The sequence below is a fragment of the Sphaerodactylus townsendi genome, linkage group LG16, assembly GCF_021028975.2.
Source record: "Sphaerodactylus townsendi isolate TG3544 linkage group LG16, MPM_Stown_v2.3, whole genome shotgun sequence".
NCBI classification, from domain to species: domain Eukaryota; kingdom Metazoa; phylum Chordata; class Lepidosauria; order Squamata; family Sphaerodactylidae; genus Sphaerodactylus; species Sphaerodactylus townsendi.
Genome location: NC_059440.1, coordinates 16,563,057 through 16,590,597, shown reverse-complemented (window position 1 = coordinate 16,590,597; position 27,541 = coordinate 16,563,057). Strand labels below are relative to the sequence as shown.

At 45.3% G+C, this 27,541-nt stretch overlaps 3 protein-coding genes and 1 non-coding gene across 5 annotated transcripts in view; 2 read left to right on the top strand and 2 right to left on the bottom strand.

The window, feature by feature from the left end:
* Window positions 1-3,342: 3,342 nt before the first annotated feature.
* Window positions 3,343-14,102, bottom strand: LOC125445842 (schlafen family member 11-like). 2 transcript variants are annotated; one of them, XM_048519243.1, is made up of 5 exons: window positions 13,994-14,102; window positions 9,156-10,288; window positions 7,250-7,378; window positions 5,181-5,913; window positions 3,343-4,359 (listed from the first exon to the last, which is right to left on the bottom strand). In XM_048519243.1, exons 2-5 carry the CDS (start codon window positions 10,279-10,281, stop codon window positions 3,519-3,521), a joined length of 2,829 nt encoding a protein of 942 aa, XP_048375200.1. In that variant the 5' UTR covers window positions 10,282-10,288; window positions 13,994-14,102; the 3' UTR covers window positions 3,343-3,518. The 2 variants fall into 2 exon arrangements, with proteins under 2 accessions (XP_048375200.1, XP_048375201.1); XM_048519244.1 differs by lacking the exon at window positions 13,994-14,102 and adding an exon at window positions 11,521-11,547.
* Window positions 14,103-18,860: 4,758 nt separating this feature from the next.
* Window positions 18,861-18,957, top strand: LOC125446105. The gene has a single exon (XR_007246365.1). It is a non-coding gene; the product is annotated as a Z30 small nucleolar RNA (small nucleolar RNA).
* A 749-nt stretch (window positions 18,958-19,706) lies between these two features.
* On the bottom strand, window positions 19,707-25,050 carry LOC125445598 (peroxisome assembly protein 12-like). The gene is made up of 4 exons (XM_048518729.1): window positions 24,563-25,050; window positions 23,227-23,386; window positions 22,283-22,839; window positions 19,707-20,818 (listed from the first exon to the last, which is right to left on the bottom strand). The coding sequence occupies exons 2-4, from the start codon at window positions 23,350-23,352 to the stop codon at window positions 20,419-20,421; spliced, it is 1,083 nt and encodes a 360-aa protein (XP_048374686.1). The 5' UTR covers window positions 23,353-23,386; window positions 24,563-25,050; the 3' UTR covers window positions 19,707-20,418.
* Window positions 24,948-27,541, top strand: part of LOC125445597 (AP-1 complex subunit beta-1-like) — a 69,269-nt gene continuing 66,675 nt past the window's right edge. The window contains 1 exon segment of the mRNA XM_048518727.1: window positions 24,948-25,078. The gene's annotated coding sequence lies outside the window, so the exon portion shown is untranslated.

Here is a 27,541-nt window from a genome sequence, read left to right as displayed (position 1 = left end):
CGCCCCACTTCACGGTGTCCTCCTGCATTGCGTACCTGCGGGCGTCAGCCCGCCTTACACGCGTCCTCCCGACCTCCAGAGCCGGAGGGCAGCGTATGGGCTCACGGCGACGCCCGCAGGCTGGCGATTACAGAGAGTGACACCGTAAGTGGGGCGGGGAGGGCGCAGGAGGCGTTCAGCGGAGCAGCCTTCGTCGTCAAGCCGTTGTCTGCTCTCAACTGGCCGCGGGCGAAGCTTCATAGCCGCCCCCCACGCCGACAGAACTCCTGCCGGCGTGGGGGCGCGAGGGGGCCGTGCAGAAACGGCCATAGAGACAAATAATCCTGTTTCTAGCAAGTTAGTCCAATGCTTCAGGGAAATCCACAAAGTAGGGCCCCTTCCGCACACATAAAATAATGCGTTTTCAAACCACTTTCACAACTGTTTGCAAGTGGATTTTGCTATTCCGCACAGCTTCAAAGAGCACTGAAAGCAGTTTGAAAGTGCATTATTCTGCATGTGTGGAATGAGTCTAGATGTGAAGGCAACAATCCTGCTTTCTTGTTTGGCCCCAGGAGTGAAAATTCAGTGGCAGCTCTTTTGGGGTTCAGTTATTCAGGGAGGGTCAGAGAGTGTTATTTTCCAGTTATTGCCAGAGAAACAAAAAGAAGGTGGAAAGAGGTATGAGTTTGTAAAAAAAATATGTATATGAAAAAGCAGCATTTCTCATCACTATGGCCCCTTCTGCACATGCAGAATAATGCACTTTCAACGTACTTTGCAGATGGATTTTACTTTGCGGAATAGCAAAATCCACTTGCAAACCATTGTGAAAGTGGATTGAAAATGCATTATTCTGCAGGTGTGGAAGGGGCCTGTGTTCCATTATAGATATAGCTGTCTGTGAGATTGCCAGAAACTATGTATGGTGCCCGATGTTTCTTGAATACCAGGACAGAAAGGTGAAGAGAGAGTACTGCACAGTTGGTCACCATATGCTAGGCAGCAAACACAATGCAGACAAAAGATTAACCAATTTATTATGAATTTTTGGTCTTATAAAGTTACAGCAAACACACAGATATCACAGACAGAAGAATCGGTGTCTAAATCCAGTTCTGAGAAGAGCTCAAGAGAATTTTCCTATTCATTTAAGTACAACTAGACCCACATTGCTTACAAACTGTATTCCACCTTTCAATGAAACTCAAGGTCACTTACAAACAGCTAAAATAGGCCATTAAAACAATAATAAAACAGTAACACAACAACATGACAGTAATTTGTTTCCACAATGGCATATATAACTGTGAATTTTTTAATGCATATATTTGTATAAAGACAATTGTAAATAGAAAAGTCTATTATCAGAATGTATTAGAAAGCTGATCAATCAGGTAAATTAAAGGCTTGTAAAACTAACCAGTTAGAAAATATAGCCTGGTTAGAGAGGAACCAATTAAACAACATGGAGAACATGACCATGTGAGACCAGCCATTTTAAACCTGCACTATTACTCATACCAACGACAACTTGGACAGAAGGGCTGGTGAGAACTCCTTGCACAAGTGTACAGTAAGGTCTTTTTCGCACATGCAGAATAATGCACTTTCAATGCACATTGCAGCTGTGCGAAATAGCAAAATCCACCTGCAAATAGTTGTGAAAGTGGATTGAAAGTGCGTTATTCTGCATGTGCGGAACGGAGAGAGATCCTAGCCAGATCTGGATAGGAACATACATGATTTTTTAAAAAAAGAAACAAGATTTGATTTAGTGATGCTGTATTTTTAAAATTCAGAAGGAAGTTAATAACATTAAAACTGAGAAGATCTGTTGATTTCAATATAAGTTCCAGTTAGGTGCATTAAGCAAAGTCCCTATCATATTCAGCCAAAATTAAGTCCCGTTGTGTTTTTAGAATGCTGCTGTTTGCATAGGCAAAGTACTTTGCATAAAGACACCGTCAACATTACACCATAAGAAGAGATTTGATTTATACCCCACTTTTCTCAACTGTAAGGAATCTCAAAGCAGTTTACAAACTCCTTCCCTTCCTCTCCCCACAATAGATCCCTTAAGGAAGGTGGGTAATAATCTTTACTGTTTAAGCCATTTGGCTATAAAATCCAAAAAAGAGTAAATAGTCTAAAAGAAAAATATTACATACAATTAAAACATTAAAATGGAAATAATAAATGTGTCTTTAGTTTAAAATATAAATGGATTACATTCTTAATAGATTAAAATACCACATCGAATTCTGTCCACATCAAATATTACTACGGCTTCTTCCAAACTGAGCTGAATTGTCAATGGACTTAATAAGTCATCAGTGTCAGCAAAGCCTTCCCTCCTTATGAGGTCGGTGGGGCTGAGAGTTCAGAGAAAACTGTGACTAGCCCAAGGTCATCCAGCAGGCTTTATGTGGAGGAGCGGGGAAACAAATCCAGTTCACCAGGTCAGAGTTACAACAATAACAATAACAATATTAGGCATATTAAAATAGGCTCCAGAGCATTACAGAGATTTCTGAAGTACAAATCAAAAGTACATTCAAAACAGACAGATAAACTGTATCTAGCATTGGACGTTACTTAGAAAATTCTGTCACTTGTAGAAGAAATTTTGCTACTTTTTCCAAGAGCATGGCCTCTGTTATTTAACAAAAGCTCCACAACAGAGTTGTCAGAGTCTCTTTCAGATTTGTCTAAGACACGCCCAGGAGAGAAATTCCTAATACCCACATATCTCGGGCAGTCAAGTATAATGTGAGCAAGAGTCTCCACTTGGTTTTTACAGTGTGGACAGACCCGATCCTGGAGAGGGATAGATAGGTAGCGACCCTTTGTAATGGCCAATGAAAAAGTATTACATCAGGCCCTTGTAATAATCCATCTCTGTTGGGGTTCAGTTAATAGTTCAAGATATTTGGCTATGTGCCCCTGTTCTGGTACTATTCCGACAGAAAGGGGTGAGCATGATTTATTTGCTTGGCCCAAGAAGATATGGTATTCCTATTCTAGAAGTCTGCTTTTTAAGGTTTGCAGAATCTCTCTGGGTGACAGCATACAGAGATCTTCAAGTATTAAACCTAGAGAGTAGATTTTTGATTTAAGAAGTTGATACCATTCGGAGGCAAATAGGTCTGGGCGCACAATGTATGTTAAACTGCGCTCATCAGAGTTAAAACATAGTTTGATCCAATACTTGAATGTATTCAGCCATGCTCTTGTTTCAAGTAGGTTCTGACCAGTTTCTAAGCATAGTACAGCATATGGTACAGAGTGTGGTACCCCGAGTATTTTGTAGAGGAAGCCAGATTGTGCAGGTCAGAGTTTACTGCTCATGAGGAGGAGTAGGGAACCAAACCCATTTCTCCAGATTAGAGTCCACCATTCTTAACCACTTTGGTATACCACCCACTTTCTAAAAACACTTGGTATGCATCAGGAAGGGCACATACAGATGCTATATTGGGGGTTTCTGGCTTAGAGAGTTTACAATTAAAAGGCTGATCACAGTTTGCATAAGCCTGTCAAATTTGGGAAGAACCAGGTGAATTCACGGAATCCTCTACTCTTGCACACAGCAAATGACAATGCAAGTTGGCCCTTGACACCATGCAGAGTAACAGATTTGCAGCAATAGCCACTGGTACAGAAAGTGGATAAATGCTGAACACAATACTTCTTTCGAGGCCTGAAAATCGGCGGACACTGTCTAGAACAATGCTGTTCCCCTTTGGATCATCTGCGTTTGAGAAGCCTCCAGACAACTTTAGTTTTCTCACGTGCCTTGACATTTTAGACTCGAGTAAGAGACGATATTTATCCCTCTCAGTTGCAGTGTTGCAAAGAATAGCGATGTTTTTTCCAGAATAACCATTTCGGAAATACTGAAGACAGTGATTTACTATATAATCTGCTATTGTGTTTTCATTGTTCACTTCAGGTTCGACTAAAACCCCCGCCAGACTGTGACCACACCGAGCTTCTTCCACAAGTTTTTTTAACTGTTCATAAGGAATGTACAGTTCATTGCGAAAGGACAGTATAGAATGCATTTGTTTTTTCATGATATCATAAATGTTAGTGGCATTCCGCACCCCTAGAGTTAGCCATTCCTGAGGTTGCTGATCACATGGAGGAGGGAGGCCACAACTAAAAGAGTGTGTTTTTTGTAAATAATCCAAAAAGATCCACAAAATGCCAGGCTTATGAGCATCGGCTTGCGTAATTTTCACAGCTTCCCCGTACCAATCACCGTCTCCAGACTGGAAATTCTGGGCCTCATCAATTATGATGTGCTTCACAAATGGAGGGTATTTCCCTTTTAAAAAACTAGCTCGTGTAACAGCATTGCAAATGTTTTCCATTCTGGAAAAGAAAATGTTATTAGATGTTTATTTAACAGGCTTGAATTCATAATTGGTTGGATTTTTAAATATATATTGCTTGTAAACAATATATATTGCTTGTAAAAATAACTTTTTAAATATATACTGCTTGAAAACACCTCTTTAATTAAACTGCTGGGTGTCCTGTTATTTTTCCTTTAACAATGCTCATTTGCTACCCACCCTACAAAGACAAGGCAAGTGAGGCAGCGTGTTTACCTAACTGAACCACTACTGACTTGTTATTCCCCCTACTCAACAGAACTACCTTGCTGGTGCCAGATCAAAGATCTGTTACAGCTATTTCTCCAGCAACAGCCAGCCAAATCCACCTGGAGCCTTTACCAACATTTCCTCCAAACTCACTGACCTTGATCAATACTGAAAAAGTGATTTGGGACACATTTTGCCAAATATTGAACAAAAACTGCCTGCAAGTTGCATGCAGGAAACTGAATTTCAGTACTGGTTTGCTGTGATCTTAGTTACACTTCACAATTTTTGTGTAAGTGCTTCTACCACTAGTTTACACTCTTCTCGACTGTACAACAACTGTTACTGTTTGCCCCTTCTGCACACACAGAATAATGCACTTTCAATGCACTTTGCAGCTGGATTTTACTGTACGGAATAGCAAAATCCACTTGCAAACAATTGTGAAAGTGGATTGAAAGTGCATTATTCTGCATGTGCGGAAGGGGCCTTTGTCCCGATTCCTGGCTTTGGTTACCCCTGTAAGATCTAACTAAGCTCAGGCAGGGGACATAGATGTTTCTGCAGACTGCCATGCAAAATACTTACCTCACTGTCTCACACAGAGGCCTGTTTTCACAAATATAAAGGATCTCCTCAGAGTCGCAGCAAAAAGCATTCTTCATCTTCTCTATGATCTGTAAGGCCACAATAGTTTTCCCTGATCCTGGAAGGCCATAGATGAACAGTTTCTTGTTCTTGTGGAGGTTCTTTGTTAAGATCTCATGCTGTTTAATGGTGAGAAGGTTGAAAAACTCACAGCCAAGCTGGTCACTTAAGAAAGACCGGAACCTTAGCAAGACAATTGCAAGGGCTTGTATCAGGTCTTCATGGCTGGAAATCAAATAGGGTTGTGGGCACGTAACTTGTGAACTCATATCTATCTTTACCTCTCCACTGATTCCAAGCGTAATGACATGGGAAAGCACACTAAGTTTCTGAGTATATCCCCCTTCGTTCACCAGCTTCTGCTTTAATACATGGGAAACATTTGTTGAGTATTCCAACAGAGAGATCACTGAAGAGACAGAACAATCCTCATCCACAGTAATTGTGTACAGCCTTGGAAATGTACCTGTGGCTACTAAGAAGACATCACAGGCAACCCACGAATTTTGCTGCAGGCCGACATCAACAGCCCAGCTTCTTGAAAACATCAGGACTCCCTTAGATAACTGCAGTTCCTTCATCTTCTTGTGCATAATGTTCTTCAGTCCCTCATATTCCGAAAAGAGTTCCGTGCAGAGTTCTTCTGGTTTATAGCATATCCCACTTGAATCTCCTAGAAATTTGAGAACCATTTATTTCAAAATGATAGAAACCATTATTCCCATTATTAAGACGTTGTTGAAGTTGCTAATAGTGGTGCGGGGAAGAAGGCAACGGAAAATAGCATCCACGGGACAAAGGAGAGACACAATTTAGCAGAGTGAAAAAAATTACATGTTTGTGCTTGTGGCATTGAGGCCTCAGCATCAACAGATTATAAAACCAAGGGAGACACTGGAGAGAAAGTGTAAAGAGAAAGAGGGAGAGACAGATATGCGAGGAGCAAATTCCTCCTGTTAAAAGTTCAGCCACTTGGGATGGGGGAGAAAATGTGTATGTGTTGAAATCCAGGAGCTATAGAGAAGAGCCGCACACGTCAGAATTCACCTTTCCCACACTTTCAGCATTTCCATAGTGGAGAAATACATACATCATCCATACATAATGAGCACTGTGGGGCAGTGTGGTAAGAAAAAAAAATCTCCCTAGTAAAGGTTGTGATATTATGTTACCCCATAAGTCAGTAATGACCCACTGCTGTTACCTTTATTCTATACATAAGTTAAGGTGCTTTATAACATTTGTCCCAACCGTCAAGTACGGTCAGTTTACACATATGAACATGCAGCAGAATGGTGGCTTACTGCTGGAAATAGAGTACTGGTACCTTAAAGAGAAAGATGTTTTTGTATTGGAAGTGCCAGAAAGCGAACGGCAAAGCAAGATGGAGCAAGCTTGTTTTCTGCTGCTCTAGAGACTAGGACATGGAGTAATGGATTCAAAGTACAGGAAAAGAGATTCTACCTAAACATTAGGAAGAACTTCCTGATGGTAAGGGCTGTTTGACAGTGGAATATGCTGCCTCGGAAAGTGGTGGAGTCTCCTGCTTTGGAGGTTTTTAAACAGAAACTGGATAACCATCTGTTGGGAGTACTTTGATTATGTGTACCTGCACGGCAAGGGGTTGGCTGTTGTGGTCTCTTTCAACTCCTTGAGGGAAATTTGATAGGGTGAGGAAAACAGGCGTATGGCATGTTCCATATCCCTAGCTGCCATATCAATACTTTTGCAAAATATACCCTTTAATGTGAGGCTTTGATAAGCAGGCACAGAATATGCAAGAATAACGTGGAAGTGATTGCAATCTAACTGTTCAGTCACACATCTCTTGTATACCTCCACGTGTGAAAAAGGTCATTTTAAAATAGAGTTTTTGTTAACATTCTTACCCACTCCTGAAACAGGCTGCTTTGTATAGAATAAGAACAGCCTGCGATGCAGGCTTCAGTATACTCACTCACTTACACAGTCATTGTGCTTGATATTACAAAATCAACATGGGAACCCACCGGGGCATAGAGAGCTTCGGAGATCCTTCAGGCAGGCAACGCCTTTAGCAGAATATACCGATTTGCTGAGTGGAGACTTACAGGACCTACTCAGTTCGAGCTGGAAGCCATCATTAAAGTGTGAAAGGTCTAGGAAGTAAAGGAAAAATCCAGACTCTGTTCAGGTAAAAACAAACTTCTCACATGGTCATAAATGCAAGTGTCTGGCTCACTCTGAAATATTACAGCCAGGAAGGGCAGATCTATACATCTAACTGCCTTCATTGGTTTCCCAAAATCTGGGATGGGGCACCACCTGTCGACATCAAGCATCTATTTGGCTGGCCTGTCTGTGGCCAGATCCTTTTCTATTCATATGAGACCCTTGAAACAGAGCCCTTTTCTCAATACAGAAACAAGGGTTGTGGCAAAAACAGGATTGGGAACACTCAGCCTGATAGCACTACAACAAAGCAATGAATGAAGCTTTTTCTCTGTCATATGACCCACAGTTTGTATAATTTGCCTCCATTCAATCTGCATCAAGCTCATCTCCCCTGCTCCCCAAGGCTTGTCATGACAGTTAGATCGTGGTGATCATATCCTATCCAGCAGAGGTATGAGTCAGCAAGAAAGGAATGATCTGACAGCTAGAGAACCGGTTCTAACCAGTTTGAAGTGACCTTTACAATGATTGGTTGAGCCATGTATTTAAGCAACTGTATTGTACTGTGTCTGTGTTCCTTAGGGAAACAAGTGCAGGGCGAAGCACTTTGTTGGACTGCTTAATATTCCTGCTTATTCTACTTTGTATATAGTATCTTGTACATAGAGCAACTCAATGGTAAAAGCCTTCTTTTGAATGAAACAGCTGTGTGGAGTTTTTCTTCATGAAGGTTGTGGTTTGCTGTACAAGACCACTTGTTCTACTCTGAGTAGCACCGCTCAAATTCTGCTATCAAGGCTTCCCTCCTTTCCTTCTCTGTGCAACAGGGGAACCCCATTTGCCGAAACTCCATCCAATTATTATTATTATTATTATTATTATTATTATTATTATTATTATTATTATTATTATTATTATTATTATTATTATTATTATTATTATTATTATTATATTTATATTTATAAACCGCCCTCCCCCGAAGGGCTCAGGGCGGTGAACAAAACATAGAAATAGAGCACACAATAAAATCAACAATATCAAAATAAATTAATAAACATTAAACAGTGGCTCTATATATGTTAAAACTACCCCATTAAAAGCAGCGTTCAATCAAATAAATAGATGGCGTCCTACTAACAGATCCCCAAAAAGAAAGGGGAGGAGGGATAGTAGAATCCACAGATGTTCTGGCAGGGGAAGGGGGGGTGCTCTCAGAGGCCGGTCTCCCCAAAGGCCCGGTGGAACAGCTCGGTCTTGCAGGTCCTGCGGAACTCGTTAAGGTCCCGCAGGGCCCGCGTAGCTGGAGACAGAGCGTTCCACCAGGCAGGGGGCAGAGCTGTAAAAGCTCTGGCCCGGGTGGAGGCCAGCCGCATCATTGAGGGGCCAGGGATCACCAGCAGATTGGCCTCTGCTGACCGCAGAGGTTGATTTGGGACATATGGGGCAAGACAGTCCCGTAGGTACGGAGGTCCCAGGCCGCGCAAGACCTTAAAGGTCAGTACCAACACCTTGAAAATGATTCGGAATTCAACCGGCAACCAATTAGAAGACTGTTGCCTTCCCGACTGTAGAGAGTAACATGTTACATCATTTTAAAAAAAAGTTTTTCCTTTCTAAGCTCTGATATTTTCTGTGTGACCTCAAACACATCCCTTCTGGAGAGAAAGGGTTAAGCAATAGGGGACCAGGGAAACTGATCCACCTGCAGCATATGAATACACTGCACATTAAACTCTACAAAACACATCGCTATAACCAGACCTGGATCTTCTGCTGTCATCAGCTCAACCCATTCATCAACTCGTAGCTTCTTCACTTGGCGATCCTTCACAATCCAGGAATCGGGAGCTGCTACAAAGACAGCACAGCACAATGGCTTAACCTGCACAGCAAAGACGTAACCATGCCTTGTTCCGTTTTCTTCGTAAACAGGCAAGATTTTACATTCAGTGGAGACTTTCTTGAAAGAACCACAGAAATGGAAGTGGGGCAAAATCTCTGTGGCTTCCTGCACTTCGATTTCCAACTGATCTGGCTCTAAGTTTTCTTTATAACCAGTAACCTTCCCATCATCAGACACACCATAAATTAAGTATCCCCCTTTGGTGTTTGCAAAAGCAGAGAGGTATTTGGGCAGCGTGGCTTTAACAAATTCCAGGATGTCTCCAACCCTTGTTAATTCCTTCAACTCAACCTCTGTTGACTCTGAGAAATCCAAGGACTCCTCAAATTTCAGACTGTCCCGTTCCAAAAACCGAGCAGCCGCCTTGAGAATATCTTCTTCCACGTGTACGCCACCTTCTTTGGAATGCCAGATGCCATCCGAAAGACGAGCCCTCTTCGACATCAGCCCTGCCACCTCTCCAGGATCTTTCTTGGCAGAAGCCTGCTTTTCTTTCAGAAAATTCAGAGCCTCCAAGGGTTTCATTTGCACAGCCGAGGTGCCAGATCTCCATAGCAGCCCCGTTTCCAAACAACATAGGCGAGCCTTTGATATAACTGTGGGTTGTGAGAACATCTCGCTACTCCATGTTTTGACCCAAATATCCAAGTAGAGACCGTCCTGAACTACGTCGAAGTAATCATTGAAGAGATCAGATTGAACACAGTCCCTAAATGATTTTTCTATGTCCAATCCAATCCGGTGTCGCATAAAGGAATATTTTTCATTCTCAATTTCAGCTCTTATGACTCCGCCCCCTGAGTTGAGCAGGGCACAGGCTGCTCGGGTGAGCTTAATGTTTTGACTGTCTAGCTTTTCTTTACTGGACTTGTCTAACTTCTTCCTTTTTCTCTGGTCCTCACCAAATGTTATTTTTCCCACATCGATGACATTTTCAGGGAAGTTAGTAACATTGAGCCTCAGCTCATCTGTTGTAGCAGCCATCTTCCACCTGCACAGGCAAAGGTAGGGACAAGCAAATCAATGGGGAAACACTGGCATTTCCATTGAGCATTTCCATTTTGACATACTTTAAAAAATATCTGCAGGTCTCTAAAAGCCGTCGGCACCAGCATGGCTGTTAATCAAGCTGAATTACACAATGGGTATTTTCAAACAAACATAACAGCCAAGGCTAAGTGGGTGTTTTACTGATCACCTCTTCAAAGAAGCTCAGGCAAACAACAACAGAAACAAGATGCTTCTGCAAGAGGATACCAGAGACATGTTTTAGCATCAGCCTTTTTAAAAAAGGTATGTATATACTGGTGGCTCTCCGCCCCAAAACTATAGAGGCTGCCCTACCACCTAGTGGAACTCTCGATCAAATGAGACCCAGGCCTTGTATGACCTGGCTCAGTTCTGCAGGGCCTGAGGACAGCGCTGGTCCCAATCTAGCAGTCTTCCACCCTGTTCTTCTTCTCCATTGTCTTTCCCTGTATCCTTCTCTCTCATATTCCTTTTTCTCTCCCTCCTCATGTTCTTTTGTCCACTCTCTTATTGTTAGCAGGGGCCCATGTAATTTTAATGTGGCCGCTAGTCATGATTTAAAATTCTAACGTTACATTGTACAATACTTTTGTTTAAATTGCATTTCATGGGTTGTTAGCCGCCTTGAACCCAACCTTGGGTGGGAAAAGGGGGGGAGGGGAGAAGGGAAAGAAAGAAAGAAAGAAAGAAAGAAAGAAAGAAAGAAAGAAAGAAAGAAAGAAAGAAAGAAAGAAAGAAAGAAAGAAAGAAAGAAAGAAAGGGAGGGAGGGAGGGAGGGAGGGAGGGAGGGAGGGAGAACGAGAAACAGAAAGAGTAAGGAGGGGGAAAGAAAGAAAGAAAGAAAGAAAGAAAGAAAGAAAGAAAGAAAGAAAGAAAGAAAGAAAGAAAGAAAGAAAGAAAGAAAGAAAGAAAGAAAGAAAGAAAGAAAGAAAGAAAAGAGAGGGGAAAGGGAAAGAGAGAGGGGAAGGAAGTCAGAAAGAGGGATAGAGAGAGAAAGAGAAACAGAGGGGGAGGGATAAAGGAAAAAGAAAAAAGAAAAAAGAGAGAAAGGAGACATAGAGAGAAAGGAGGGAAGGAGACAGAGGAACAGAGAAAGAGAGGGACGAAGAGAAACAGAGGAGGAGAGGAAGAAAGAAATACAGATAAAAGCAGCATAGGATCAGCCTGCGTGGCTGCAATTCTAGACACACTAACCCCAGAGCTGGCACTGCAAATATCAGGGCTTCTGAGCAAATCTGCAGATGACCGTCTGTTACCCGGGAGTAAATCCGATTGATTGCGCAGGGACTTCCCAGATGTTCTGCAATAAGCCTGGGCTGATCAGCAGCTTTTCCCGCACCAGGGAGTTTCGTTTCTCGACCGCCTTTAACGAATCCAAATTTGTCAGTTGCACATGGGCGCTCCGGACCAGCTGCTGATTGGTCCCGCCAGATCGCTCCGAAGAGCAAAGGCTCAAAGAAGCGCGCAAACACGCCGGTTCCCGAACGCCTCAAGCCCAGTTGCGGGGCAATCAAGCACCAAAGCGGGCTGATCCTACAGGAACTCAAGTGTTCCGGGTCAGCAACTGGGGAGGTTAATTGTAGACCTTCGGGGAAAACAGAGTGCGAAATCAAATGCAAGACTACATGGACCACTTGGTCCAGTGGCAACCTAGTTTGAAGCACACACTGAGCTTTCGTCTCCCTGAGATTATGCGCAAACCAAGCCCTGTCTGAATCAATACAATTTTTTAAAAACTCTCCCTGCAACTAAAAAAATAGCATCTCAAGGGAAAAGCTTTCAGCATAGCTTTGCATGTGGAAAGGGGAAATTTGGTGGGGGAGATGTAATTGCTTAGCTGCAATCTGAAGAGTTACATTTTGGCATACCACTGTGGGCCTCAACCACCTCAATTCCCCTGCCTGAGGGAATCGAGCATTGGGTGATGCAAACTCTTTAGGCAAGCTGATGCCAGCCCCCACGTGGAATACGGTGAACACACTGGTCTACCTCACTAGGTTGTTGTAACACATGAAGATCTCTCCCTGCCCTAAGTGCAACATTATTATTATTTTGTCACTATAGAAACCAGCAGAGTTCTGAGATGACAGAACTCACTACATCCCTTCAAGGGGGGAGAGGAGATAATATTTTCCAAATGCCTCCCCCACAGAAAAACATACCACACATTAAGTGAAAGCACATCAGAGGCAGAATTATCCCAGTCCATTTTACCCCCTGCTGGATTAAAATTCTCTCTTTGGGCGGTTGTTTTCCTAGGGAAATATTAAAAACATGATCTCCTTCCAGCTTGGAGCGGTGCAGCCTGGTTCACGTGTGGCAGCAGAGCCTCGAAGTGGGAAAATGGGCTTCGGACTACAGGCAGAGGATCCCGATTTTGAATATTGCTTTGCTGTTGACAAAACACAAACACTCTCTGCAAGCAGAAAGCTAGAACGTCAGGGGAGAAAGAAGGTGGCACACAAGTTTTACTACGAAAGGAATCCCCTCCCTTTCAGACTGCAGGCTCGCCTCTGGTTGCCCACCTTCCCCATCGTGATGCTGGGTTTAATTTGTGTGCCATAGATACAGATGCTATGACAACTATGACACCCTTTCCCTGGCCAGGACTGAGAAGCAAAACATGCACAGAGGTTGCACCCAGGGTGACAGTTTCAACCTCAGCTCTGTCTCTCCCCCCCTTCCCCCCCCCCCGCAACCTGTGTGTGAACTGGCCCATAATGGAGGGAGGAGGTTGGAAAATGTCACTTTCAAAGTACATTATGATGCCTTTCACACACACACCCCAATTACAGGTGAGTCATTGTCTCTCTGTGTCTCTTTCTGACTTGCAGTGCGAAAGACGGGATGGAGACTTTAATTTAATTCATTTATATCCCACTTTTCTCCACAATGGGGTCTCAAAACAGTATTTATCATTCTCCTGTCCTAGTTTCTGCCTTCCACGACAACCTTTGGGTGAGAATTAAGCTAAGAGCTGAGAAAAATGTGACTGGGTCATTGGTTTCCGGCCATTGGTCCTGGGTCATTAGCTTCAAACGCTCCCCGGCTGCCTGGCTCCTGGCTCCCCAAATCTTCATGCGTCCTGATCGGCAGAATCAGCTCCACAGTGCTCGGGAGAACCAACCCCCACCCCGTCCTTCCCCTGGACCACGTCACCCTGACCGCTGCTGTGAACCTTTCCCTCCATACAGTCTTTAGTGGTAGACTACTACTGAACAGGGCGGCTCTGCAGGGAAATTCCAACCGAAATGAACTTGGAGATTCATCGGCTGGGAGGATCCGCCAAACAAGGAGAAAGTTAGAATTTTTTTAAAAAATCAATTTATTGCTGCTAGCATGCAAGGAGAGAGCCTGAACGTTGGCATCCCAGGCCATTACATTGTACAATGCTTTTGTTTAAATTGCATTTCATTGGTTGTTAGCCGCCTTGAACCCAACCTTGGGTGGGAAAAGGCAAGGTGGGGGAGGAGGGAAAGAAAGAAAGAAAGAAAGAAAGAAAGAAAGAAAGAAAGAAAGAAAGAAAGAAAGAAAGAAAGAAAGAAAGAAAGAAAGAAAGAAAGAAAGAAAGAAAGAAAGAAAGAAAGAAAGAAAGAAAGAAAGAAAGAAAGAAAGAAAGAAGCAGCATAGGATCAGCCTGCATGGCTGCAATTCTAGACATACTAACCCCAGAGCTGGCACTGCAAATATCAGGGCGTCGGAGCAAATCTGCAGAGGACTGTCTGTTACCCTGGAGTAAATCCGATTGATCGCGCAGGGACTTCCCAGATGTTCTGCAATAAGCCTGGGCTGATCAGCAGCTTTTCCCGCACCAGGGAGCGTCGTTTCTCGACCGCCTTTAACGAATCCAAATTTGTCAGTTGCACATGGGCGCTCCGGACCAGCTGCTGATTGGTCCCGCCAGATCGCTCCGAAGAGCAAAGGCTCAAAGAAGCGCGCAAACACGCCGGTTCCCGAACGCCTCGAGCCCAGTTGCGGGGCAATCAAGAACCAAACCTACAGGAACTCAGTGTTCCGGGTCAGCAACTGGGGAGGTTAGTTGGAGACCTTCGGGGAAAACAGAGTGCGAAATCAAATGCAAGACTACATGGACCACTTGGTCCAGTGGCAACCTAGTTTGGAGCACACACGGAGCTTTTGTCTCCCTGAGATTATGCCCTAACCCTGTCTGAATCAATACAATTAAAAAAAAACTCTCCCTGCAACTAAAAAAATAGCATCTCAGTGGGAAAGCTTTCATGTGGAAAGGGGAAATTTGGTGGTGGTGGTGGAGGGGGGAAATGTAATCCCTTAGCTGCAATCTGAAGGGTTACATTTTGGCATACCACCATGGGCCTCAACCACCTCAATTCCCCTGCCTGAGGGAATCGAGCATTGGGTGTCCCTTGATGCAAACTCTTTAGGCAAGCTGATGCCAGCCCCCATGTAGAATACGGTGAACACACTGGTCTACCTCACAAGGTTGTTGTAACACATGAAGATCTCTCCCTGCCCAACATTATTATTATTTTGTCACTATAGAAACCAACAGAGTTCTGAGATGACAGAACTGACCACATCCCTTCAAGGGGGGAGAGGGGATAATATTTTCCAAATGCCTCCCCCACAGAAAAACATACCACACATTAAGTGAAAGTGTAACCTCTAACTGTGGGTTCTGTGGGGCAGAACTTGGAAGGAGTTGCAAAGAACTAAATTTAAAACAAAATGGTTTACTTAACAAATAAAACTTTTAACATTTACATTTAACATTAACAATTTACAGTCCTTCTAGGTTGCATTTCAAGTCCTTATCTTGACAAACTACTGATAAATGCAAAGTCCAATTCTTCCTGCTGGTGGTTGGCTTATGAAGACTTCAGAGGCTTGGTGAATGGGATCCAAGATGATGAAGGTCCCCAAACGAACTCCCATCCATTACATACATAGCAAGCCCTTAAACAAGGTGTTAAGAGCTTATAACGGATTAAATCAAGGTCCCAGCCTGGTAGCCTTGCTTCCTCCAACTTCACCAGTTTTTGCAGCTTTCTGCGGCTTAGAGTCTCCACCCCTTTCTGGGTCAACCCATTCTGATCATAGGGGTTACAAAAGCACATCAGAGACAGAGTTATCCCAGTCCACTTTACCCCCTGCTGGATTAAAATTCTCTCTTTGGGCGGTTGTTTTCCTAGGGAAATATTAAAAACATGATCTCCTTCCAGCTTGGAGTGGTGCAGCCTGGTTCACGTGTGGCAGCAGAGCCTCAAAGTGGGAAAATGGGCTTCAGACTACAGGCAGAGGATCCCGCTTTTGAATATTGCTTTGCTGTTGACAAAACAAAAACACACCCTGCAAGCAGAAAGCTAGAACGTCAGGGGAGAAAGAAGGTGGCACACAGTTTTACGAAAGGAATCCCTTTCAGACTGCAGGCTCGCCTCTGTTTGCCCACCTCCCCCATCGTGATGCTGGGTTTAATTTGTGTGCCATAGATACAGATGCCATGACAACTATGACACCCTTTCCCTGGCCAGGACTTAGGAGCAAAACATGCACAGAGGTTGCACCCAGGGTGACGGTTCCAACCTCAGCTCCGTCTCCCCCCCCCCCCCACTGGCCAGGCTCCCTGTGTGTGAACTGGGCCATAATGGAGGGAGGAGGTTGGAAAATGTCACTTTCAAAGTACATTATGATACCTTTCATCCCGCCCCCCTCAATTACAGGTGAGTCATTGTCCCCCTGTGTTTCTTTCTGACTTGCAGTGCGAAAGACGGGATGGAGACTTTAATTTCATTTATATTCCACTTTTCTCCACAATGGGGTCTCAAAACAGTATTTATCATTCTCCTGTCCTGTTTTGCCTTCACGACAACCTTGTGAGGTAAGCTAGGCTGAGAGAATGTGACTGTCATTGGCTTCCGTCATTGGCTTCAAACGCCACCCCCACCCCCCTCCACGTCCTGATCGGCAGAATCAGCTCCACAGTGCTCGGGAGAGCCGATCCCCCCCGCCCCCGTGCCTCCCCTGGACCACGCCATGGGGTTTTGCCCAGGGCTCCAGTTTGCCTGGTCCGCCACTGAAGCGGGGACAGAGGGGCAACAGCTGCTTTGCATTGCAGGACCGGATCTCAAGGGTGGGACCTGTTTCCAGCAGAAGCCTGTTCTTTCCTGCTGTGAAACCTTCCCTCCCCTCCATACAGTCTTTAGTGGTAGACTACTACTGACCAGGGCGGCTCTGCAGGGAAATTCCAACCGAAATGAATTTGGAGATTCATCGGCTGGGAGGATCCGCCAAACAAGGAGAAAGTTAGAAATATTTTTTTTAAATCAATTTATTGCTGCTAGCGTACAAGGAGAGAGCCTGAACGTTGGCATCCCAAGCCAGTCTGTCGATGAGTTAAAAGAAGTTAAATGGGGATTTCTTGGGAGTTTTGCGAGAAAAAAGTGAGGCTCTCGGGTGTGAAGACTGCCGAGCTTCAACCGCAAGGAATTTGTATTTCAAATGGAATCCGGAAGTGAAGGTAACATTTGTCGTCCTAGGAAGTACCTCCCGTGACTCTGGGCGAGCCCGCGGTTCGAAAGCAGGGACGGGATTGGATGAATGAGAAAGCACGGAGGAGGAGGCAGGGACGAGTCACCTGACCTAGTTGCGAGTGTTGTGATTGGGAGAGCAGCTTCAGGGATCCAGCCATGCGCACGATGGACGGAAAGGAAGAGAGGTAAGGAAAGGTTCTTCTTAGGGGGCTGTTAAGAATGATTTATTGATACTATCGGAGAGGGCGGGAAATAAAATCGAAATAATACTAATAATAACAAAAGGGAAGTGTTAATAATACTAATAATAAACCAAAAGTTTTTAAACTAAAAGTTATGGGAAGGGATGATTTCATCTTTCTACTCCCTCCAATCCACTTCCACTCTCTTCTCAGCGCTTTCCTATTATTATTGTTGCTGTTTGATACCCTTTCCTATTATTATTGTTATTACTACTATTACTATTATTAGTAGTAGTTGTTGTATTAACATTTTCCGATTATTGTTGTTTGATATCATTTCAAACAACGACAATAATAGGAAAGTGTTCAGGATCTGGGCTTACGTTACAGAATGGAGGGAAAGGACAAATGAAAAGGAAGGAAGAAAAGAGATACGTTCTGGAAGGACTAGATTAGTATATCGAAACTAAAGACCTACAAATGTTACAAATAATATCAGGAGAATATAAAAATCCATGTGAAGATTAAAATATTGTTTACTACAAGGGAACAGCTTATGTCTTTGGGTTGATGGTGGAATAGGTGTGGTGGTGTCTGTCAGCCATTATGGTAGATAGAAAATAAGCCACCGCAGAGGCTATTGTTTCCTTCCTGTCCATCAACAGAAGCGTCACCCGATCCTTGTCCAAGAGACCGTTCTGATTTTCAAACAGTTGTCCGAGGATAGATGTTCAGACTTCCTTATGTAAGGGGCAGTGAAGAATAATATGGATGAACGTATCCGGTTCGTTAACATCACAAGAACACAATCAGGCAGAATATGGAGTTTGTAAAAAATCCCTCCCGGGTGACTGCGGAAGGGAAGACATTTAGGGAGAACGCTCTGTGATGTATTGGATCATTTAGTGTAGTCAGATATTTTGCACTTGCATCTACTGGGGAAGCTATTCCGAATATTTCTGGGGAGCATTTTCTGGGCTTGTGAAGGTAGATGCCTACCATGATCTATTCGTCTTTGATTATTGGGTAAATATATCTTTCATCACACATTTGCAGGGTGTCCAGTGTAATGACTAGAAGTATAAGTTAGGCTTAGGCCCCTTCCACACACGCAAAATAATGCATTTTCAAACTACTTTCACAACTGTTTGCAAGTGGATTTTGCTATTCCGCACAGCTTTAAAGAGCACTGAAAGCAGTTTGAAAGTGCATTATTCTGCATGTGCGGAATGAGCCTTAGTTAGACAGGAAGGATTTGCAGTTTCTTTGCTAGTCCAGTGTAGGTCTGTGCTTTTAAAATGATTGTCTTTTCATGCAAAAACAACGCTCTCCTCTTCAAAAGCAGCCCCAAGTAGAATGGGTTAGAATAATTCCCTCTGGAGATTACATTAAGGGGGATCAGTGGGGCCAGGTTGGACCTAGATGAGGAGCTAGCTTACATAGTAGATGCGCTTAAAAGAAGGGCCTCCTAGTAACAGCTCCATTCATAAACAAAGTCTGGTCCAGGAGCACATACTATCACAGCAGTCCTGACAACATCCCAGTAAATTAAGTCGTGACTACTATCCCTTATGGCTAGTGCAGGCAGAAGTGCTGCAGGTGGGCTGGCTAAGGCCTAGGTGGGTATTTGGCTGAAATGAGTAGTGGATCAGTGACAGCTGGGTCATTCTGTTTTATACACACACACACACGCTCCTCTCACTATCATGTCTGCCTCATGGTATTTGTCTGTGCCCTCCTCAGAGCTGAGGAGCCATCCCAGTTTGGAAAGAACATATTGAATTAGTTGACTAGTAGGCTTGTTAGTGGGTGGGCAGGGAGTGTTACTTCCAAGATGTGCCAGAGGCAATGATGAGTGAAGTATAGTCTGACCTGGTATTGCTAAGGTCTTTCCTTTGGCTCTGACCAGGAGATGATCATGTAATCTTCTCTCTGAGCTGACCCTGGCTGTCTTCCTGCGGGCAAGTCGCTCATACAATGTCTATGAAAATAACCGATCTAATGTTTGTGGCCACTGTTTCTTCGTTCAATCTTGCTACCCTTAAAAGATCTTTCTATAATGTAATTCTGACCTGTTATGATCTTTTCTTTCAGGGCCAAAGAGCGTCATATTCAGAAGCTTATTCACCCAATGGAAGAATGTGGATTTTGAATAGACCCACAAGATGCTGGTTAATTAATGGTTCCATATGGTCACCCTGTTTCCTCCTTAATAGTAGACTTTTCTGTATTTCTGTCCTGTGTTTTTCATTCCTTGCAATAACAAAGGGAATACACAGTACAGCATCACCACTGAACAAAAATCCCGTGTAGAATGGCTAAAAATGGGCACAAAATAACAGTCAATCATATAAACAAACTAGTATTACAGTTCTCTGTTCTTCAGTCTTCGCCAGATAAGCCTCTGCCACTCAGGTGGAGGAGTGGGGAATCAAACGGGATTCTCCAGATTAGAATCCACCTGCTCTTAACCACTACACCACGCTGGCTGCAATCTGCAACTGACTTGTCACTGAGTCAGCCATTAGGGGCCTCTACAAGGCAGTCTTCCAAGATCCATCACCCTTCTAGCCCTGCCCTTCTGTACTTGATTTTTTTAAAAAATTCAGTCTGTATACACCACTTATGTGCACATAGCAAATCCTCCTCTTTATTGCCACCCCTTGCCCAGATGATGCATATTTGAAACACTGGCGGGAAAAGCACCCATTGCTTTACATCTAGCCTACGAGTTAGGCAAAATGCAGTTCAAACTGACACAGCAAACATTCTGGATTGTGCCACAGTCTTGAATTCCCTGCTCCTGGGTCCACATGTAGAAAGCTAGCGCACAAGGGCTCAGCTGAACATTTGTCTGAAAAGCTGGCTTTACTACCTTCAGGGATTTTTAGCGTTTACAAAAATAAGCACACTCTGCAATCAATCGACCAGATTTCTACCTCCCCGTTCTGCATAATTCTTAAGAGCATGACTATACATCATGTTTGCCACGCTCTGCTCTGAGAAGCTTGGAGGCTGTACCGTTACAGAATACAAGAAAGCTGCAGGCCCCAGCCCTGAAATCACAACATGAAGAAAGGAGGTGCTGCTTTTTCTTCAGTCCTGTCTTGCTGGGCTGATCTAGCAGTCAAGAAACAGAACATTAGTCGGGCCGAGCTCTAATTCAGTTAGGTCCAGCATCATCTTCCCTCTCGACTTGCAAAAGAAACCTGCTCAACTTTCCCAACTTGAGAAAGAGCCCTCAGCAAAGCATAGCTGTTTTTCATGGGGTGAATATAAAGGTCCCGGGGCTCACAGTCACCACGTACTCTGGAATGTCTCTTCGCTGCCATATCCGTTATTTTCCAAAACACACTACGGAAACACCCCCCTCTGTATGTGCCCAAGGATTTCCCCTCGGGTCAGTTTTCAGGCATGTATAACTTGACCAGATGTTGGAGTTCTGTGGCATAGCCTGTAACGGGGCACTGCTGACGGCTCTTCACGTAGCTGTAAGCGCAGCGGTAGCAGAACACAAAGCCGGATGTGGAGAGGGCCGTGTCGTTGACTCGGATTTTGCGGCAGAGCGGGCAGATGGTTTTGAGCTTCGGCAAGAGGGGGGAAGCCGTGTCGTGCTCCAGGTGCAGGGGTGGCGGCGGGGCGGGCAAGGCAGTCAGTGACTTGATGTTCTCCTGGTTTTCGGACGAGTACCACCATTCCAGGAACTGCAGGAAGAAGACTCCGACAGAGAGGCCGGTGGAGAGGGAGAAGGCCAGCCCCCCCAAAGCTTTCTTCATGGCCGACTTCACCTGGTCTTTCATGCTGAAGAGGAAAGGGAAACATAAAAAGCGTTAGCAAAAACAAATGGGCTGATTAGACACTGCTGGTAGTCCAATCCCTGCTCAGCCCCAAGCAGAACTGCAGCAGAATTCCCTTGCTGGTGTTGACCACAATCATTTCATCAGTTCTAAAAGCCAAGAACGCCCCTGGGTACGAGGCAGCTTTTTCTATTTCATGCTGGTTTTCTCAACTAGAGAGGACAGGGTTATGTGGCACTCGCCACTCTCCTGCTTAGCCCCTCCTACTGGCCACCTGCTGGAACTGCTGGCATCTCCACAGGAGAAGCGTTTCACCGTTTGGCACAACTGCCTTTATAACCTGTTTTTTAATGAGCTGCTGTTATGTTGCTTTATTGATGCTCTTTTTGAAAGAAAAACAATCAAAACAGCTGGGGCCTGTGGCGTAGGAGGTTAAGAGCTCATGTATCTAATCTGGAGGAACCGGGTTTGATTCCCAGCTCAGCTGCCTGAGCTGTGGAGGCTTATCTGGGGAATTCAGATTAGCCTGTACACTCCCACACACGCCAGCTGGGTGACCTTGAGCTAGTCACAGCTTCTCGGAGCTCTCTCAGCCCCACCTACTTCACAGGGTGTTTGTTGTGAGGGGGGGAAGGGCAAGGAGATTGTAAGCCCCTTGGAGTCTCCTGCAGGAGAGAAAGGGGGGATATAAATCCAAACTCTTCTTCTTCTTCTTGTGCTCCAGGACCAAAGAAAAGAGGAAAACAACCCTTCTCTTTAGTTTATATTTACAGAAAACTTGCGTAATGTTACTTAAATGTCAGACACACAGAGAAGCGGCCTTATCCTCATTCAGACCCCTGGACCATCAAAATATGTACCAGCTACTCAAAATGGCAATAGCTTACCAGGAGTTCAGGCAGAGGCCTCTGATATCACCTGCTACCTGGGCGTTTCAACTGGAGATGCCAGGGATCGAACCTGGGACCTTCTGCATGCTCTGCCACTCCGCCACTACTGTTCATTAATTTAATTGCCAATTTCATCTTTTCAGTAATGAATCTGGATTGGTAATTAGCAGAAGCATCCACCTTGTTAATAATGGGAATATCTTTTCCTGGTCTAGTGAAACCAGAGCGTTAAAAATACCAGGCTAATATTCAACCAGTTGAGTCTACTGAATCTTTCTGGACTCATTGAACAGATTTGGCTCTTACCGTTGAGGTCCAGAACTCTCTGGATTCTGTGTATCGTTGAAGGCTTTCACAGCTGGAATCACTAGGGTGTTGTGGGTTTTCCGGGTTGCATGGCCTAGTTCCAGTAGCATTTTCTCCTGATATTTTGCCTGCATCTGTGGCTGGCATCTTCAAGATCCTCTGAAGATGCCAGCCACAGATGCAGGCAAAACCTCAGGAGAAAATGCTACCGGAACACGGCCATACAACCCAGAAAACCCACAACACTCTCTCTGGATTCTGTTTCAACTCACCTGCTGGTTGGCAGCTGAGCTGTGCTAGCAGCCAGAAGTTTCTTCTCCAGGGCTTGCAGATCTTCGGCCGTGAGCCTGACCAAGCGTACCCCAGCCAACCTCAGCAGGGGTGAGTGTTGCTGAGCCTTCCCCAGGATGTAGCACAGCTGCTGGGCCAGAAACCAGCCCTCCCACGCCAGGTTGACAAAAGGGTAGGCTGCAAGGAAGGCCCTGTAGAACCGCTTCCAGGCCGAGGACGGGGGATGGATGGAGTAATCGTCCTCTTCCCGCAGCCGGGAGACCAGCTTCTCCAGCTTCGTTTTCAGATAAGGGACGAGGACCAGCAACCACAGGGATTTCCAGTGATGCTTCTGCGGCAGCCCGGCAGTGACCGGCCGCCGGTGCAGCCTCCTGCCGTCTCGTAGCGGCAATCTCTTCAAGCCGTAGAAGTTTTCGGGAAAGGAGGCACTGCAGCTGGATAAGTAGTGCTGCTGGAGCAACAGATCCAGGAGTGTGTAGAGTTCTTCAAACCAGCGCCAGAGGAAGCCATAACGGCCTGGGTTGGATTCTGCTAGCACCTAGATCGCAAGATAAGTAGGCCGTGATTAACATCAAGAAGAAGAAGAGAAGCGCGACGATATCCCACCTTCTCTCCTCCCATAAGGATTCTTTTACTCCGCCACCTGTGTGGCAGAGGCTTATCTGCTGAACGAGTTGTGTTTCCGCACTCCTACATTCCTGCTGGGTAACCTTGGGCTAGTCACAGTTCTCTCTGAACTCTCTCAGCCCCACCTACCTCACAAGGTATCTGTTTTAAGGAGAGGAAGGGGAAAAAGCTTGTAAGCCACCTTGAGTCTCCTTACAGGAGAAAAAAAGTGTGGTATAAATACAAACTCTTCTTCAAAGGAAAGTAAGCAGAGAGCTACTGCCGCTGCAGCCCAGCTGCGGAAAGCTGTTTTTTTTACCTTAGCCACATGTTGAAGCGCAGGTCTCACAGCAGACATCAAGCTGTCTTGCGCCACCACCTCAAAGATAGATGGCCTGTCTTCAAAGGTCGGAGCAGTGGTGAGATGAGCCCCGTGCTCGGCCATGGCTTCTCCTGAGGCGAGGGATCCAGGCTCCCTTCTGTGAAGTCATTTGCAAATGAAAGAAATGGTTGCCAGAACTGATCCCAAGGGTGTTCCTAGTCAGAACTGCCTGAATGCATCAGACTTCATTACTTTAAACAAAGTTTCTAGTCCTCAGTATGTAAAAAGGATAAGATGCAGGCGCAAGATTTGGGAGAGCTCCTTTTATCAAGGGTAAATGCCACCAACTTCATTACAGCGAGGTGTAGTGGTTAAGAGCAGGTGGATTCTAATCTGGAGAACTGGCTTTGATTCCCCACTCCTTCACCTGAGTGGCAGAGGCTTATCTGGTGAACCAGATGTGTTTCTGCACTCCTACATCCCTGCTGGGTAACCTTGGACTAGTCTCAGTCTTTTGGAACTTTCTCAGCCCCACCTACCTCACATGGCGTCTCTTGTGGGGAGAGGAAGGGAAAGGAGCTTGTAGGCCACCTTGAGTCTCCTTCCAGGAGAGAAAGGTGGGATATAAATCCAAAACTCTCTTCTTCTACAGTGTGCAGAGATGAAAATGTGGAGGCTTTACTGTAGGTAAACTTATGTGGTTCTCTGTCCGTTTCCTATTGCCTTCTGTGACTTCTGTATGGAAAGTCTGCTTCCTGCTTTAAACAAAGATCCCTTTGCTAATAAATATTTCTAAATTCTGCAAATTACAATAAATGAATGGTGACCAGTGAACACATTTTTTGCTGCAACAGACAAGACAAGATATAGACTCACAAGGAAAAGAACATGATGTGTCCCTGAGAGTACCACTTTCATAGAGGATTTGTGATTTGATCCTTAAAGAATCAGACAACTATATTTACTTTATTAAACCCAGTTTCACCCCATTCTAATCCATTCTGGGTTCACGTATTATTTAAAATGGAACAATTTATCAGTTACACACTTTATCATTTCTGATATTCTATTTCAGTCTGCTAGTTTCTTTTAGATCTCCAATCCTGCAATTATTTCTCTTCTACCATCTTTTTTCAATAGGTAGTCTGTAGAAGGTTTCCAGTTTTCTTGTCTAGTCCTCTTATAAGGCTATTACTACACCCTGCAGCAGAGAGATCCCCAAGTTACATTGTGTGAAGAAGAGGTTCTTCCAACTGTCTGATCCGAATCGATTAACTATCAGACCTCTTCTCCCCATCCCAATTGATTTAGAGCCCCAACGTCCCCCACCTACCTCAGCCTCCTTTTCTCTACAGTCAACTTGGGGCCAACTTGTTACCGGAAGTTCAGTTGGCACTGCTAGGAACTTTGAGCTCCATGGTTCCACCCAGACCATAGAGACTAACCAAAGAATAAACCCCTGCAATAGTTAAAAAAGAATTTGAGAGCGTCCGAAATTCCATATGAATTGAGAGAGGCGTGGGGGTGCCCCTGTGGGAAAAATAATTCTGAGTGGGAAAAATTTGTTCCATTAGAAACCGGAAGTGTGGCTGAGCCTAAGAGGGAGGGTCGTCCTAGATTTCCACAGCAGCATCCGGAAGTGGGTGTGCCACTCTAGCCACCCTCTTCTCGATGATCACAGTCCACTCTAGGCGGAGAGGCGTGGCGGCGTTCTGTGATCGGTCCTCCCGGACAGCCCTACTTCCGTTGCCTCCCCAGCCAGGCGGCTCCTCTCGCTGTGTCCGCGACCGTTGCTGCCGCCCTCGTCTCCGTCCGAACGAGCCTGTCGAGATTCGCCTTCAGCCCGCAGGTGAGGCTGCGGGGGAGGGGCTTGGGAGGGCGCCCCGCCCCCTCAGGATGGAGGGGAGGGGGAGGAAGATCGGGGAGGGGCGGGGAGGGGCGGGGCGGGGAGCATCCTCAGTGGGGGAGGGGGAGGAGTCAGTGGGGGAGGGGGAGGAGTCAATGGAGTGTGGGGTGGAAGGATGTGGGGGTGGGAGCCTTAGGATTGGCCCTGCCTCCTGGAAGGGGGCAGAGGGAGGCAGCTGGGGTCCAGGAGGGTCCCCATTTCAAAGGCTTTCGAAGCAAGTGACCCTGTGCATGAAGGTAAGAGAGGCAGGAAGGACCCTGGGTAGATTTTGCAAGGAGGGGATGATGAAGGTTGGGGATCTGGTGCATCTTTAAGTACCCATCAAAGGACCTCCCAATTGGATTCACGCTGGGAGGTCTGGGAGAGCTGTGCTGATGGAGAAGGTATCTTAGGGGTGAGGAGATCATGCTGTGCTAGTCTGGCCAGAAGCTTACGGGGTTTTCTCCAGTGATGTGCTGAAAAAACAGAAAAGACCCTTGTCCCTGGCATTCTTGTCCCCATAATCTTAATGGTAAAGAAAATGCACTTTGCTCTTGCTCAGAGGGCACTTTTGTGGAACGCAAGACCTGGGAAGTCAGTTTGTATGCCTGAAAATTCAGCTCCTTGCAAATGAGCATCTTTCCCATATTGACCTGCATTAATGTCCTGTAAAAAATATTGTCTTCAAATGCATTGGGTACCAGCATCAAGTATTGGGGAGCAAAGCGTGTTCAGATTTGGCCCTGAGTCTATGCATGGCTGAAGAGAAGTGTTTAGAATTCAAGCGGTGCCATCCAGGAACCATCATCGGCTTCTTGGCTGAGGGCTTATTTCCAGCCTCCCCAGAATCTGTCTTTCTCTCCCTCAAGTAAACATCACTCATACATCTTCTTAATCGTGACTCCTCTCTTGCCAAGATAAATTCTGACCTATCAGTTCTGAGGGCATGAAAAATGTGTTTATTTGGGCATGCTGCTTCTGGCTCACAGACTCCTGCCTTGGTAAGAGAATCCCCTGGGAAAGATGCATGGGAGATTAGAAGCCGCAGAGTTGGCATTTTCACCCCTGTCAAATAGATCCAAGGGCTGCTGTCACGATACTGGCTTGTCAGCTTGCCCGCTGTTCTGCATCTCCCTCCTGGGTTGCAAAACCGAGCTCAAGTGGAAAAACTGTGCTTTCTTTATTCCCTGCTCAGCTCATGGATGGAGCGCATTGGGGCTGAATTTAGGGGTTCGGTTTGAATGCCCCTCTCAAGACTGCATTTGGGATCCAGTCAGATGTCTGGAAACAGTGGGCTCCCCATTTCTCTTATTTCATTTGCTGTTCTTGTTTGGGTCTTTAGGGCAGGGGCTCACGGTGAGCTGTCTATCCATCCTTTCTCTGCCAAAGACCTTAGAGTCGTAGTCCAGAGGGACCTTTCAGAAGGAAGTGTTCAGCAGAGCTTATTCCAGCCATAAAAATATAACCATGGCCTGTTTCTCCATGGGGGCCTTAATAGTCATCTCTACATGACTAGGCAAAGAGGCCTTTTATAAAGCCCTTCACTTTAGGCTATTGACATGCCTCAAATGTCTTACGTGCTCTTAGTGTTCAGGCCTGTTGGATTCACTTGTGCACCTTCCGCACATGTAGAACAATGCACTTTCAATCCACTTTCAATCCACTTTCAATGCACTGTGCGGAATAACAAAATCCACTTTCAAGCAATTATGAAAGTGGATTGAATGTGCATTATTCTGCATGTGCGGAATGGGCCTTAGTGGTGCAGTTCCGGACACCTTTTATGTTTGGGTTCTGGCAGAAGGCTTACTAGCCAATTCCATTTACTCAGGGGAGAGAGCCCCAAGTCACTATATTTTTTGTGCCTTCAGGTCACATCTGACTTATGGCGCCCCCTGGTGGGGTTTCCAAGGCAAGAGGCACTCAGAGGTAGTTTGCTATTGTCTTCCTCTGTGTCACACCCCCTGTCATTTTTTGGCGGTCTCCCTTTCAAATACCTGCCAGGAATGAGTGTGTGACTGGCCTAAAGTCACCCAGCAAGTTTTGAAAGAAAGGATCGGGAATAAAACCTGTTATGTGGCCTCTCCAACAGGTTAGAGTCCAGTGTCATCTCCACTGGGTTAGGAAGAAGAAGAATAAGACTTTTGATTTATATCCCACCTTTCTCTCCTGTAAGGAGACTCAGGGTGGCCTACAAGCTTCTTTCCCTTCCTCTCCCCACAACTGACACCTTGTGAGGTAGGTGGGGCTGTGAGAGTTCAGAGAGAACTGTGACTAGCCCAAGCTCCCGCAGCAGGAATGTAGGAGTGCAGAAACACATCTGGTTCACCAGATAAGCCTCTGCCACTCAGGTGGAGGAGTGGGGAATCAAACCCGGTTCTCCAGATTAGAAGCCACCTGCTCTTAACCACTACACCACGCTGGCTG

What these genes read in the sequence shown, in the direction of transcription:
- LOC125445842 (XM_048519243.1), bottom strand. Translation starts at nt 10,281, where the DNA reads ATGGCTGCTACAACAGATGAGCTGAGGCTCAATGTTACTAACTTCCCT. An exon ending in GATGACAGCAGAAGATCCAG is followed by an intron (nt 7,379 to 9,155) that starts GTCTGGTTATAG and finishes TTTACTTCCTAG; the next exon opens with ACCTTTCACACTTTAATGAT. An exon ending in CCTCTGTGTGAGACAGTGAG is followed by an intron (nt 4,360 to 5,180) that starts GTAAGTATTTTG and finishes TTTCTTTTCCAG; the next exon opens with AATGGAAAACATTTGCAATG.
- LOC125445598 (XM_048518729.1), bottom strand. Translation starts at nt 23,352, where the DNA reads ATGGCCGAGCACGGGGCTCATCTCACCACTGCTCCGACCTTTGAAGAC. An exon ending in CGCTTCAACATGTGGCTAAG is followed by an intron (nt 22,840 to 23,226) that starts GTAAAAAAAACA and finishes CTTGCGATCTAG; the next exon opens with GTGCTAGCAGAATCCAACCC. An exon ending in GCTCAGCTGCCAACCAGCAG is followed by an intron (nt 20,819 to 22,282) that starts GTGAGTTGAAAC and finishes TTTCCTCTTCAG; the next exon opens with CATGAAAGACCAGGTGAAGT.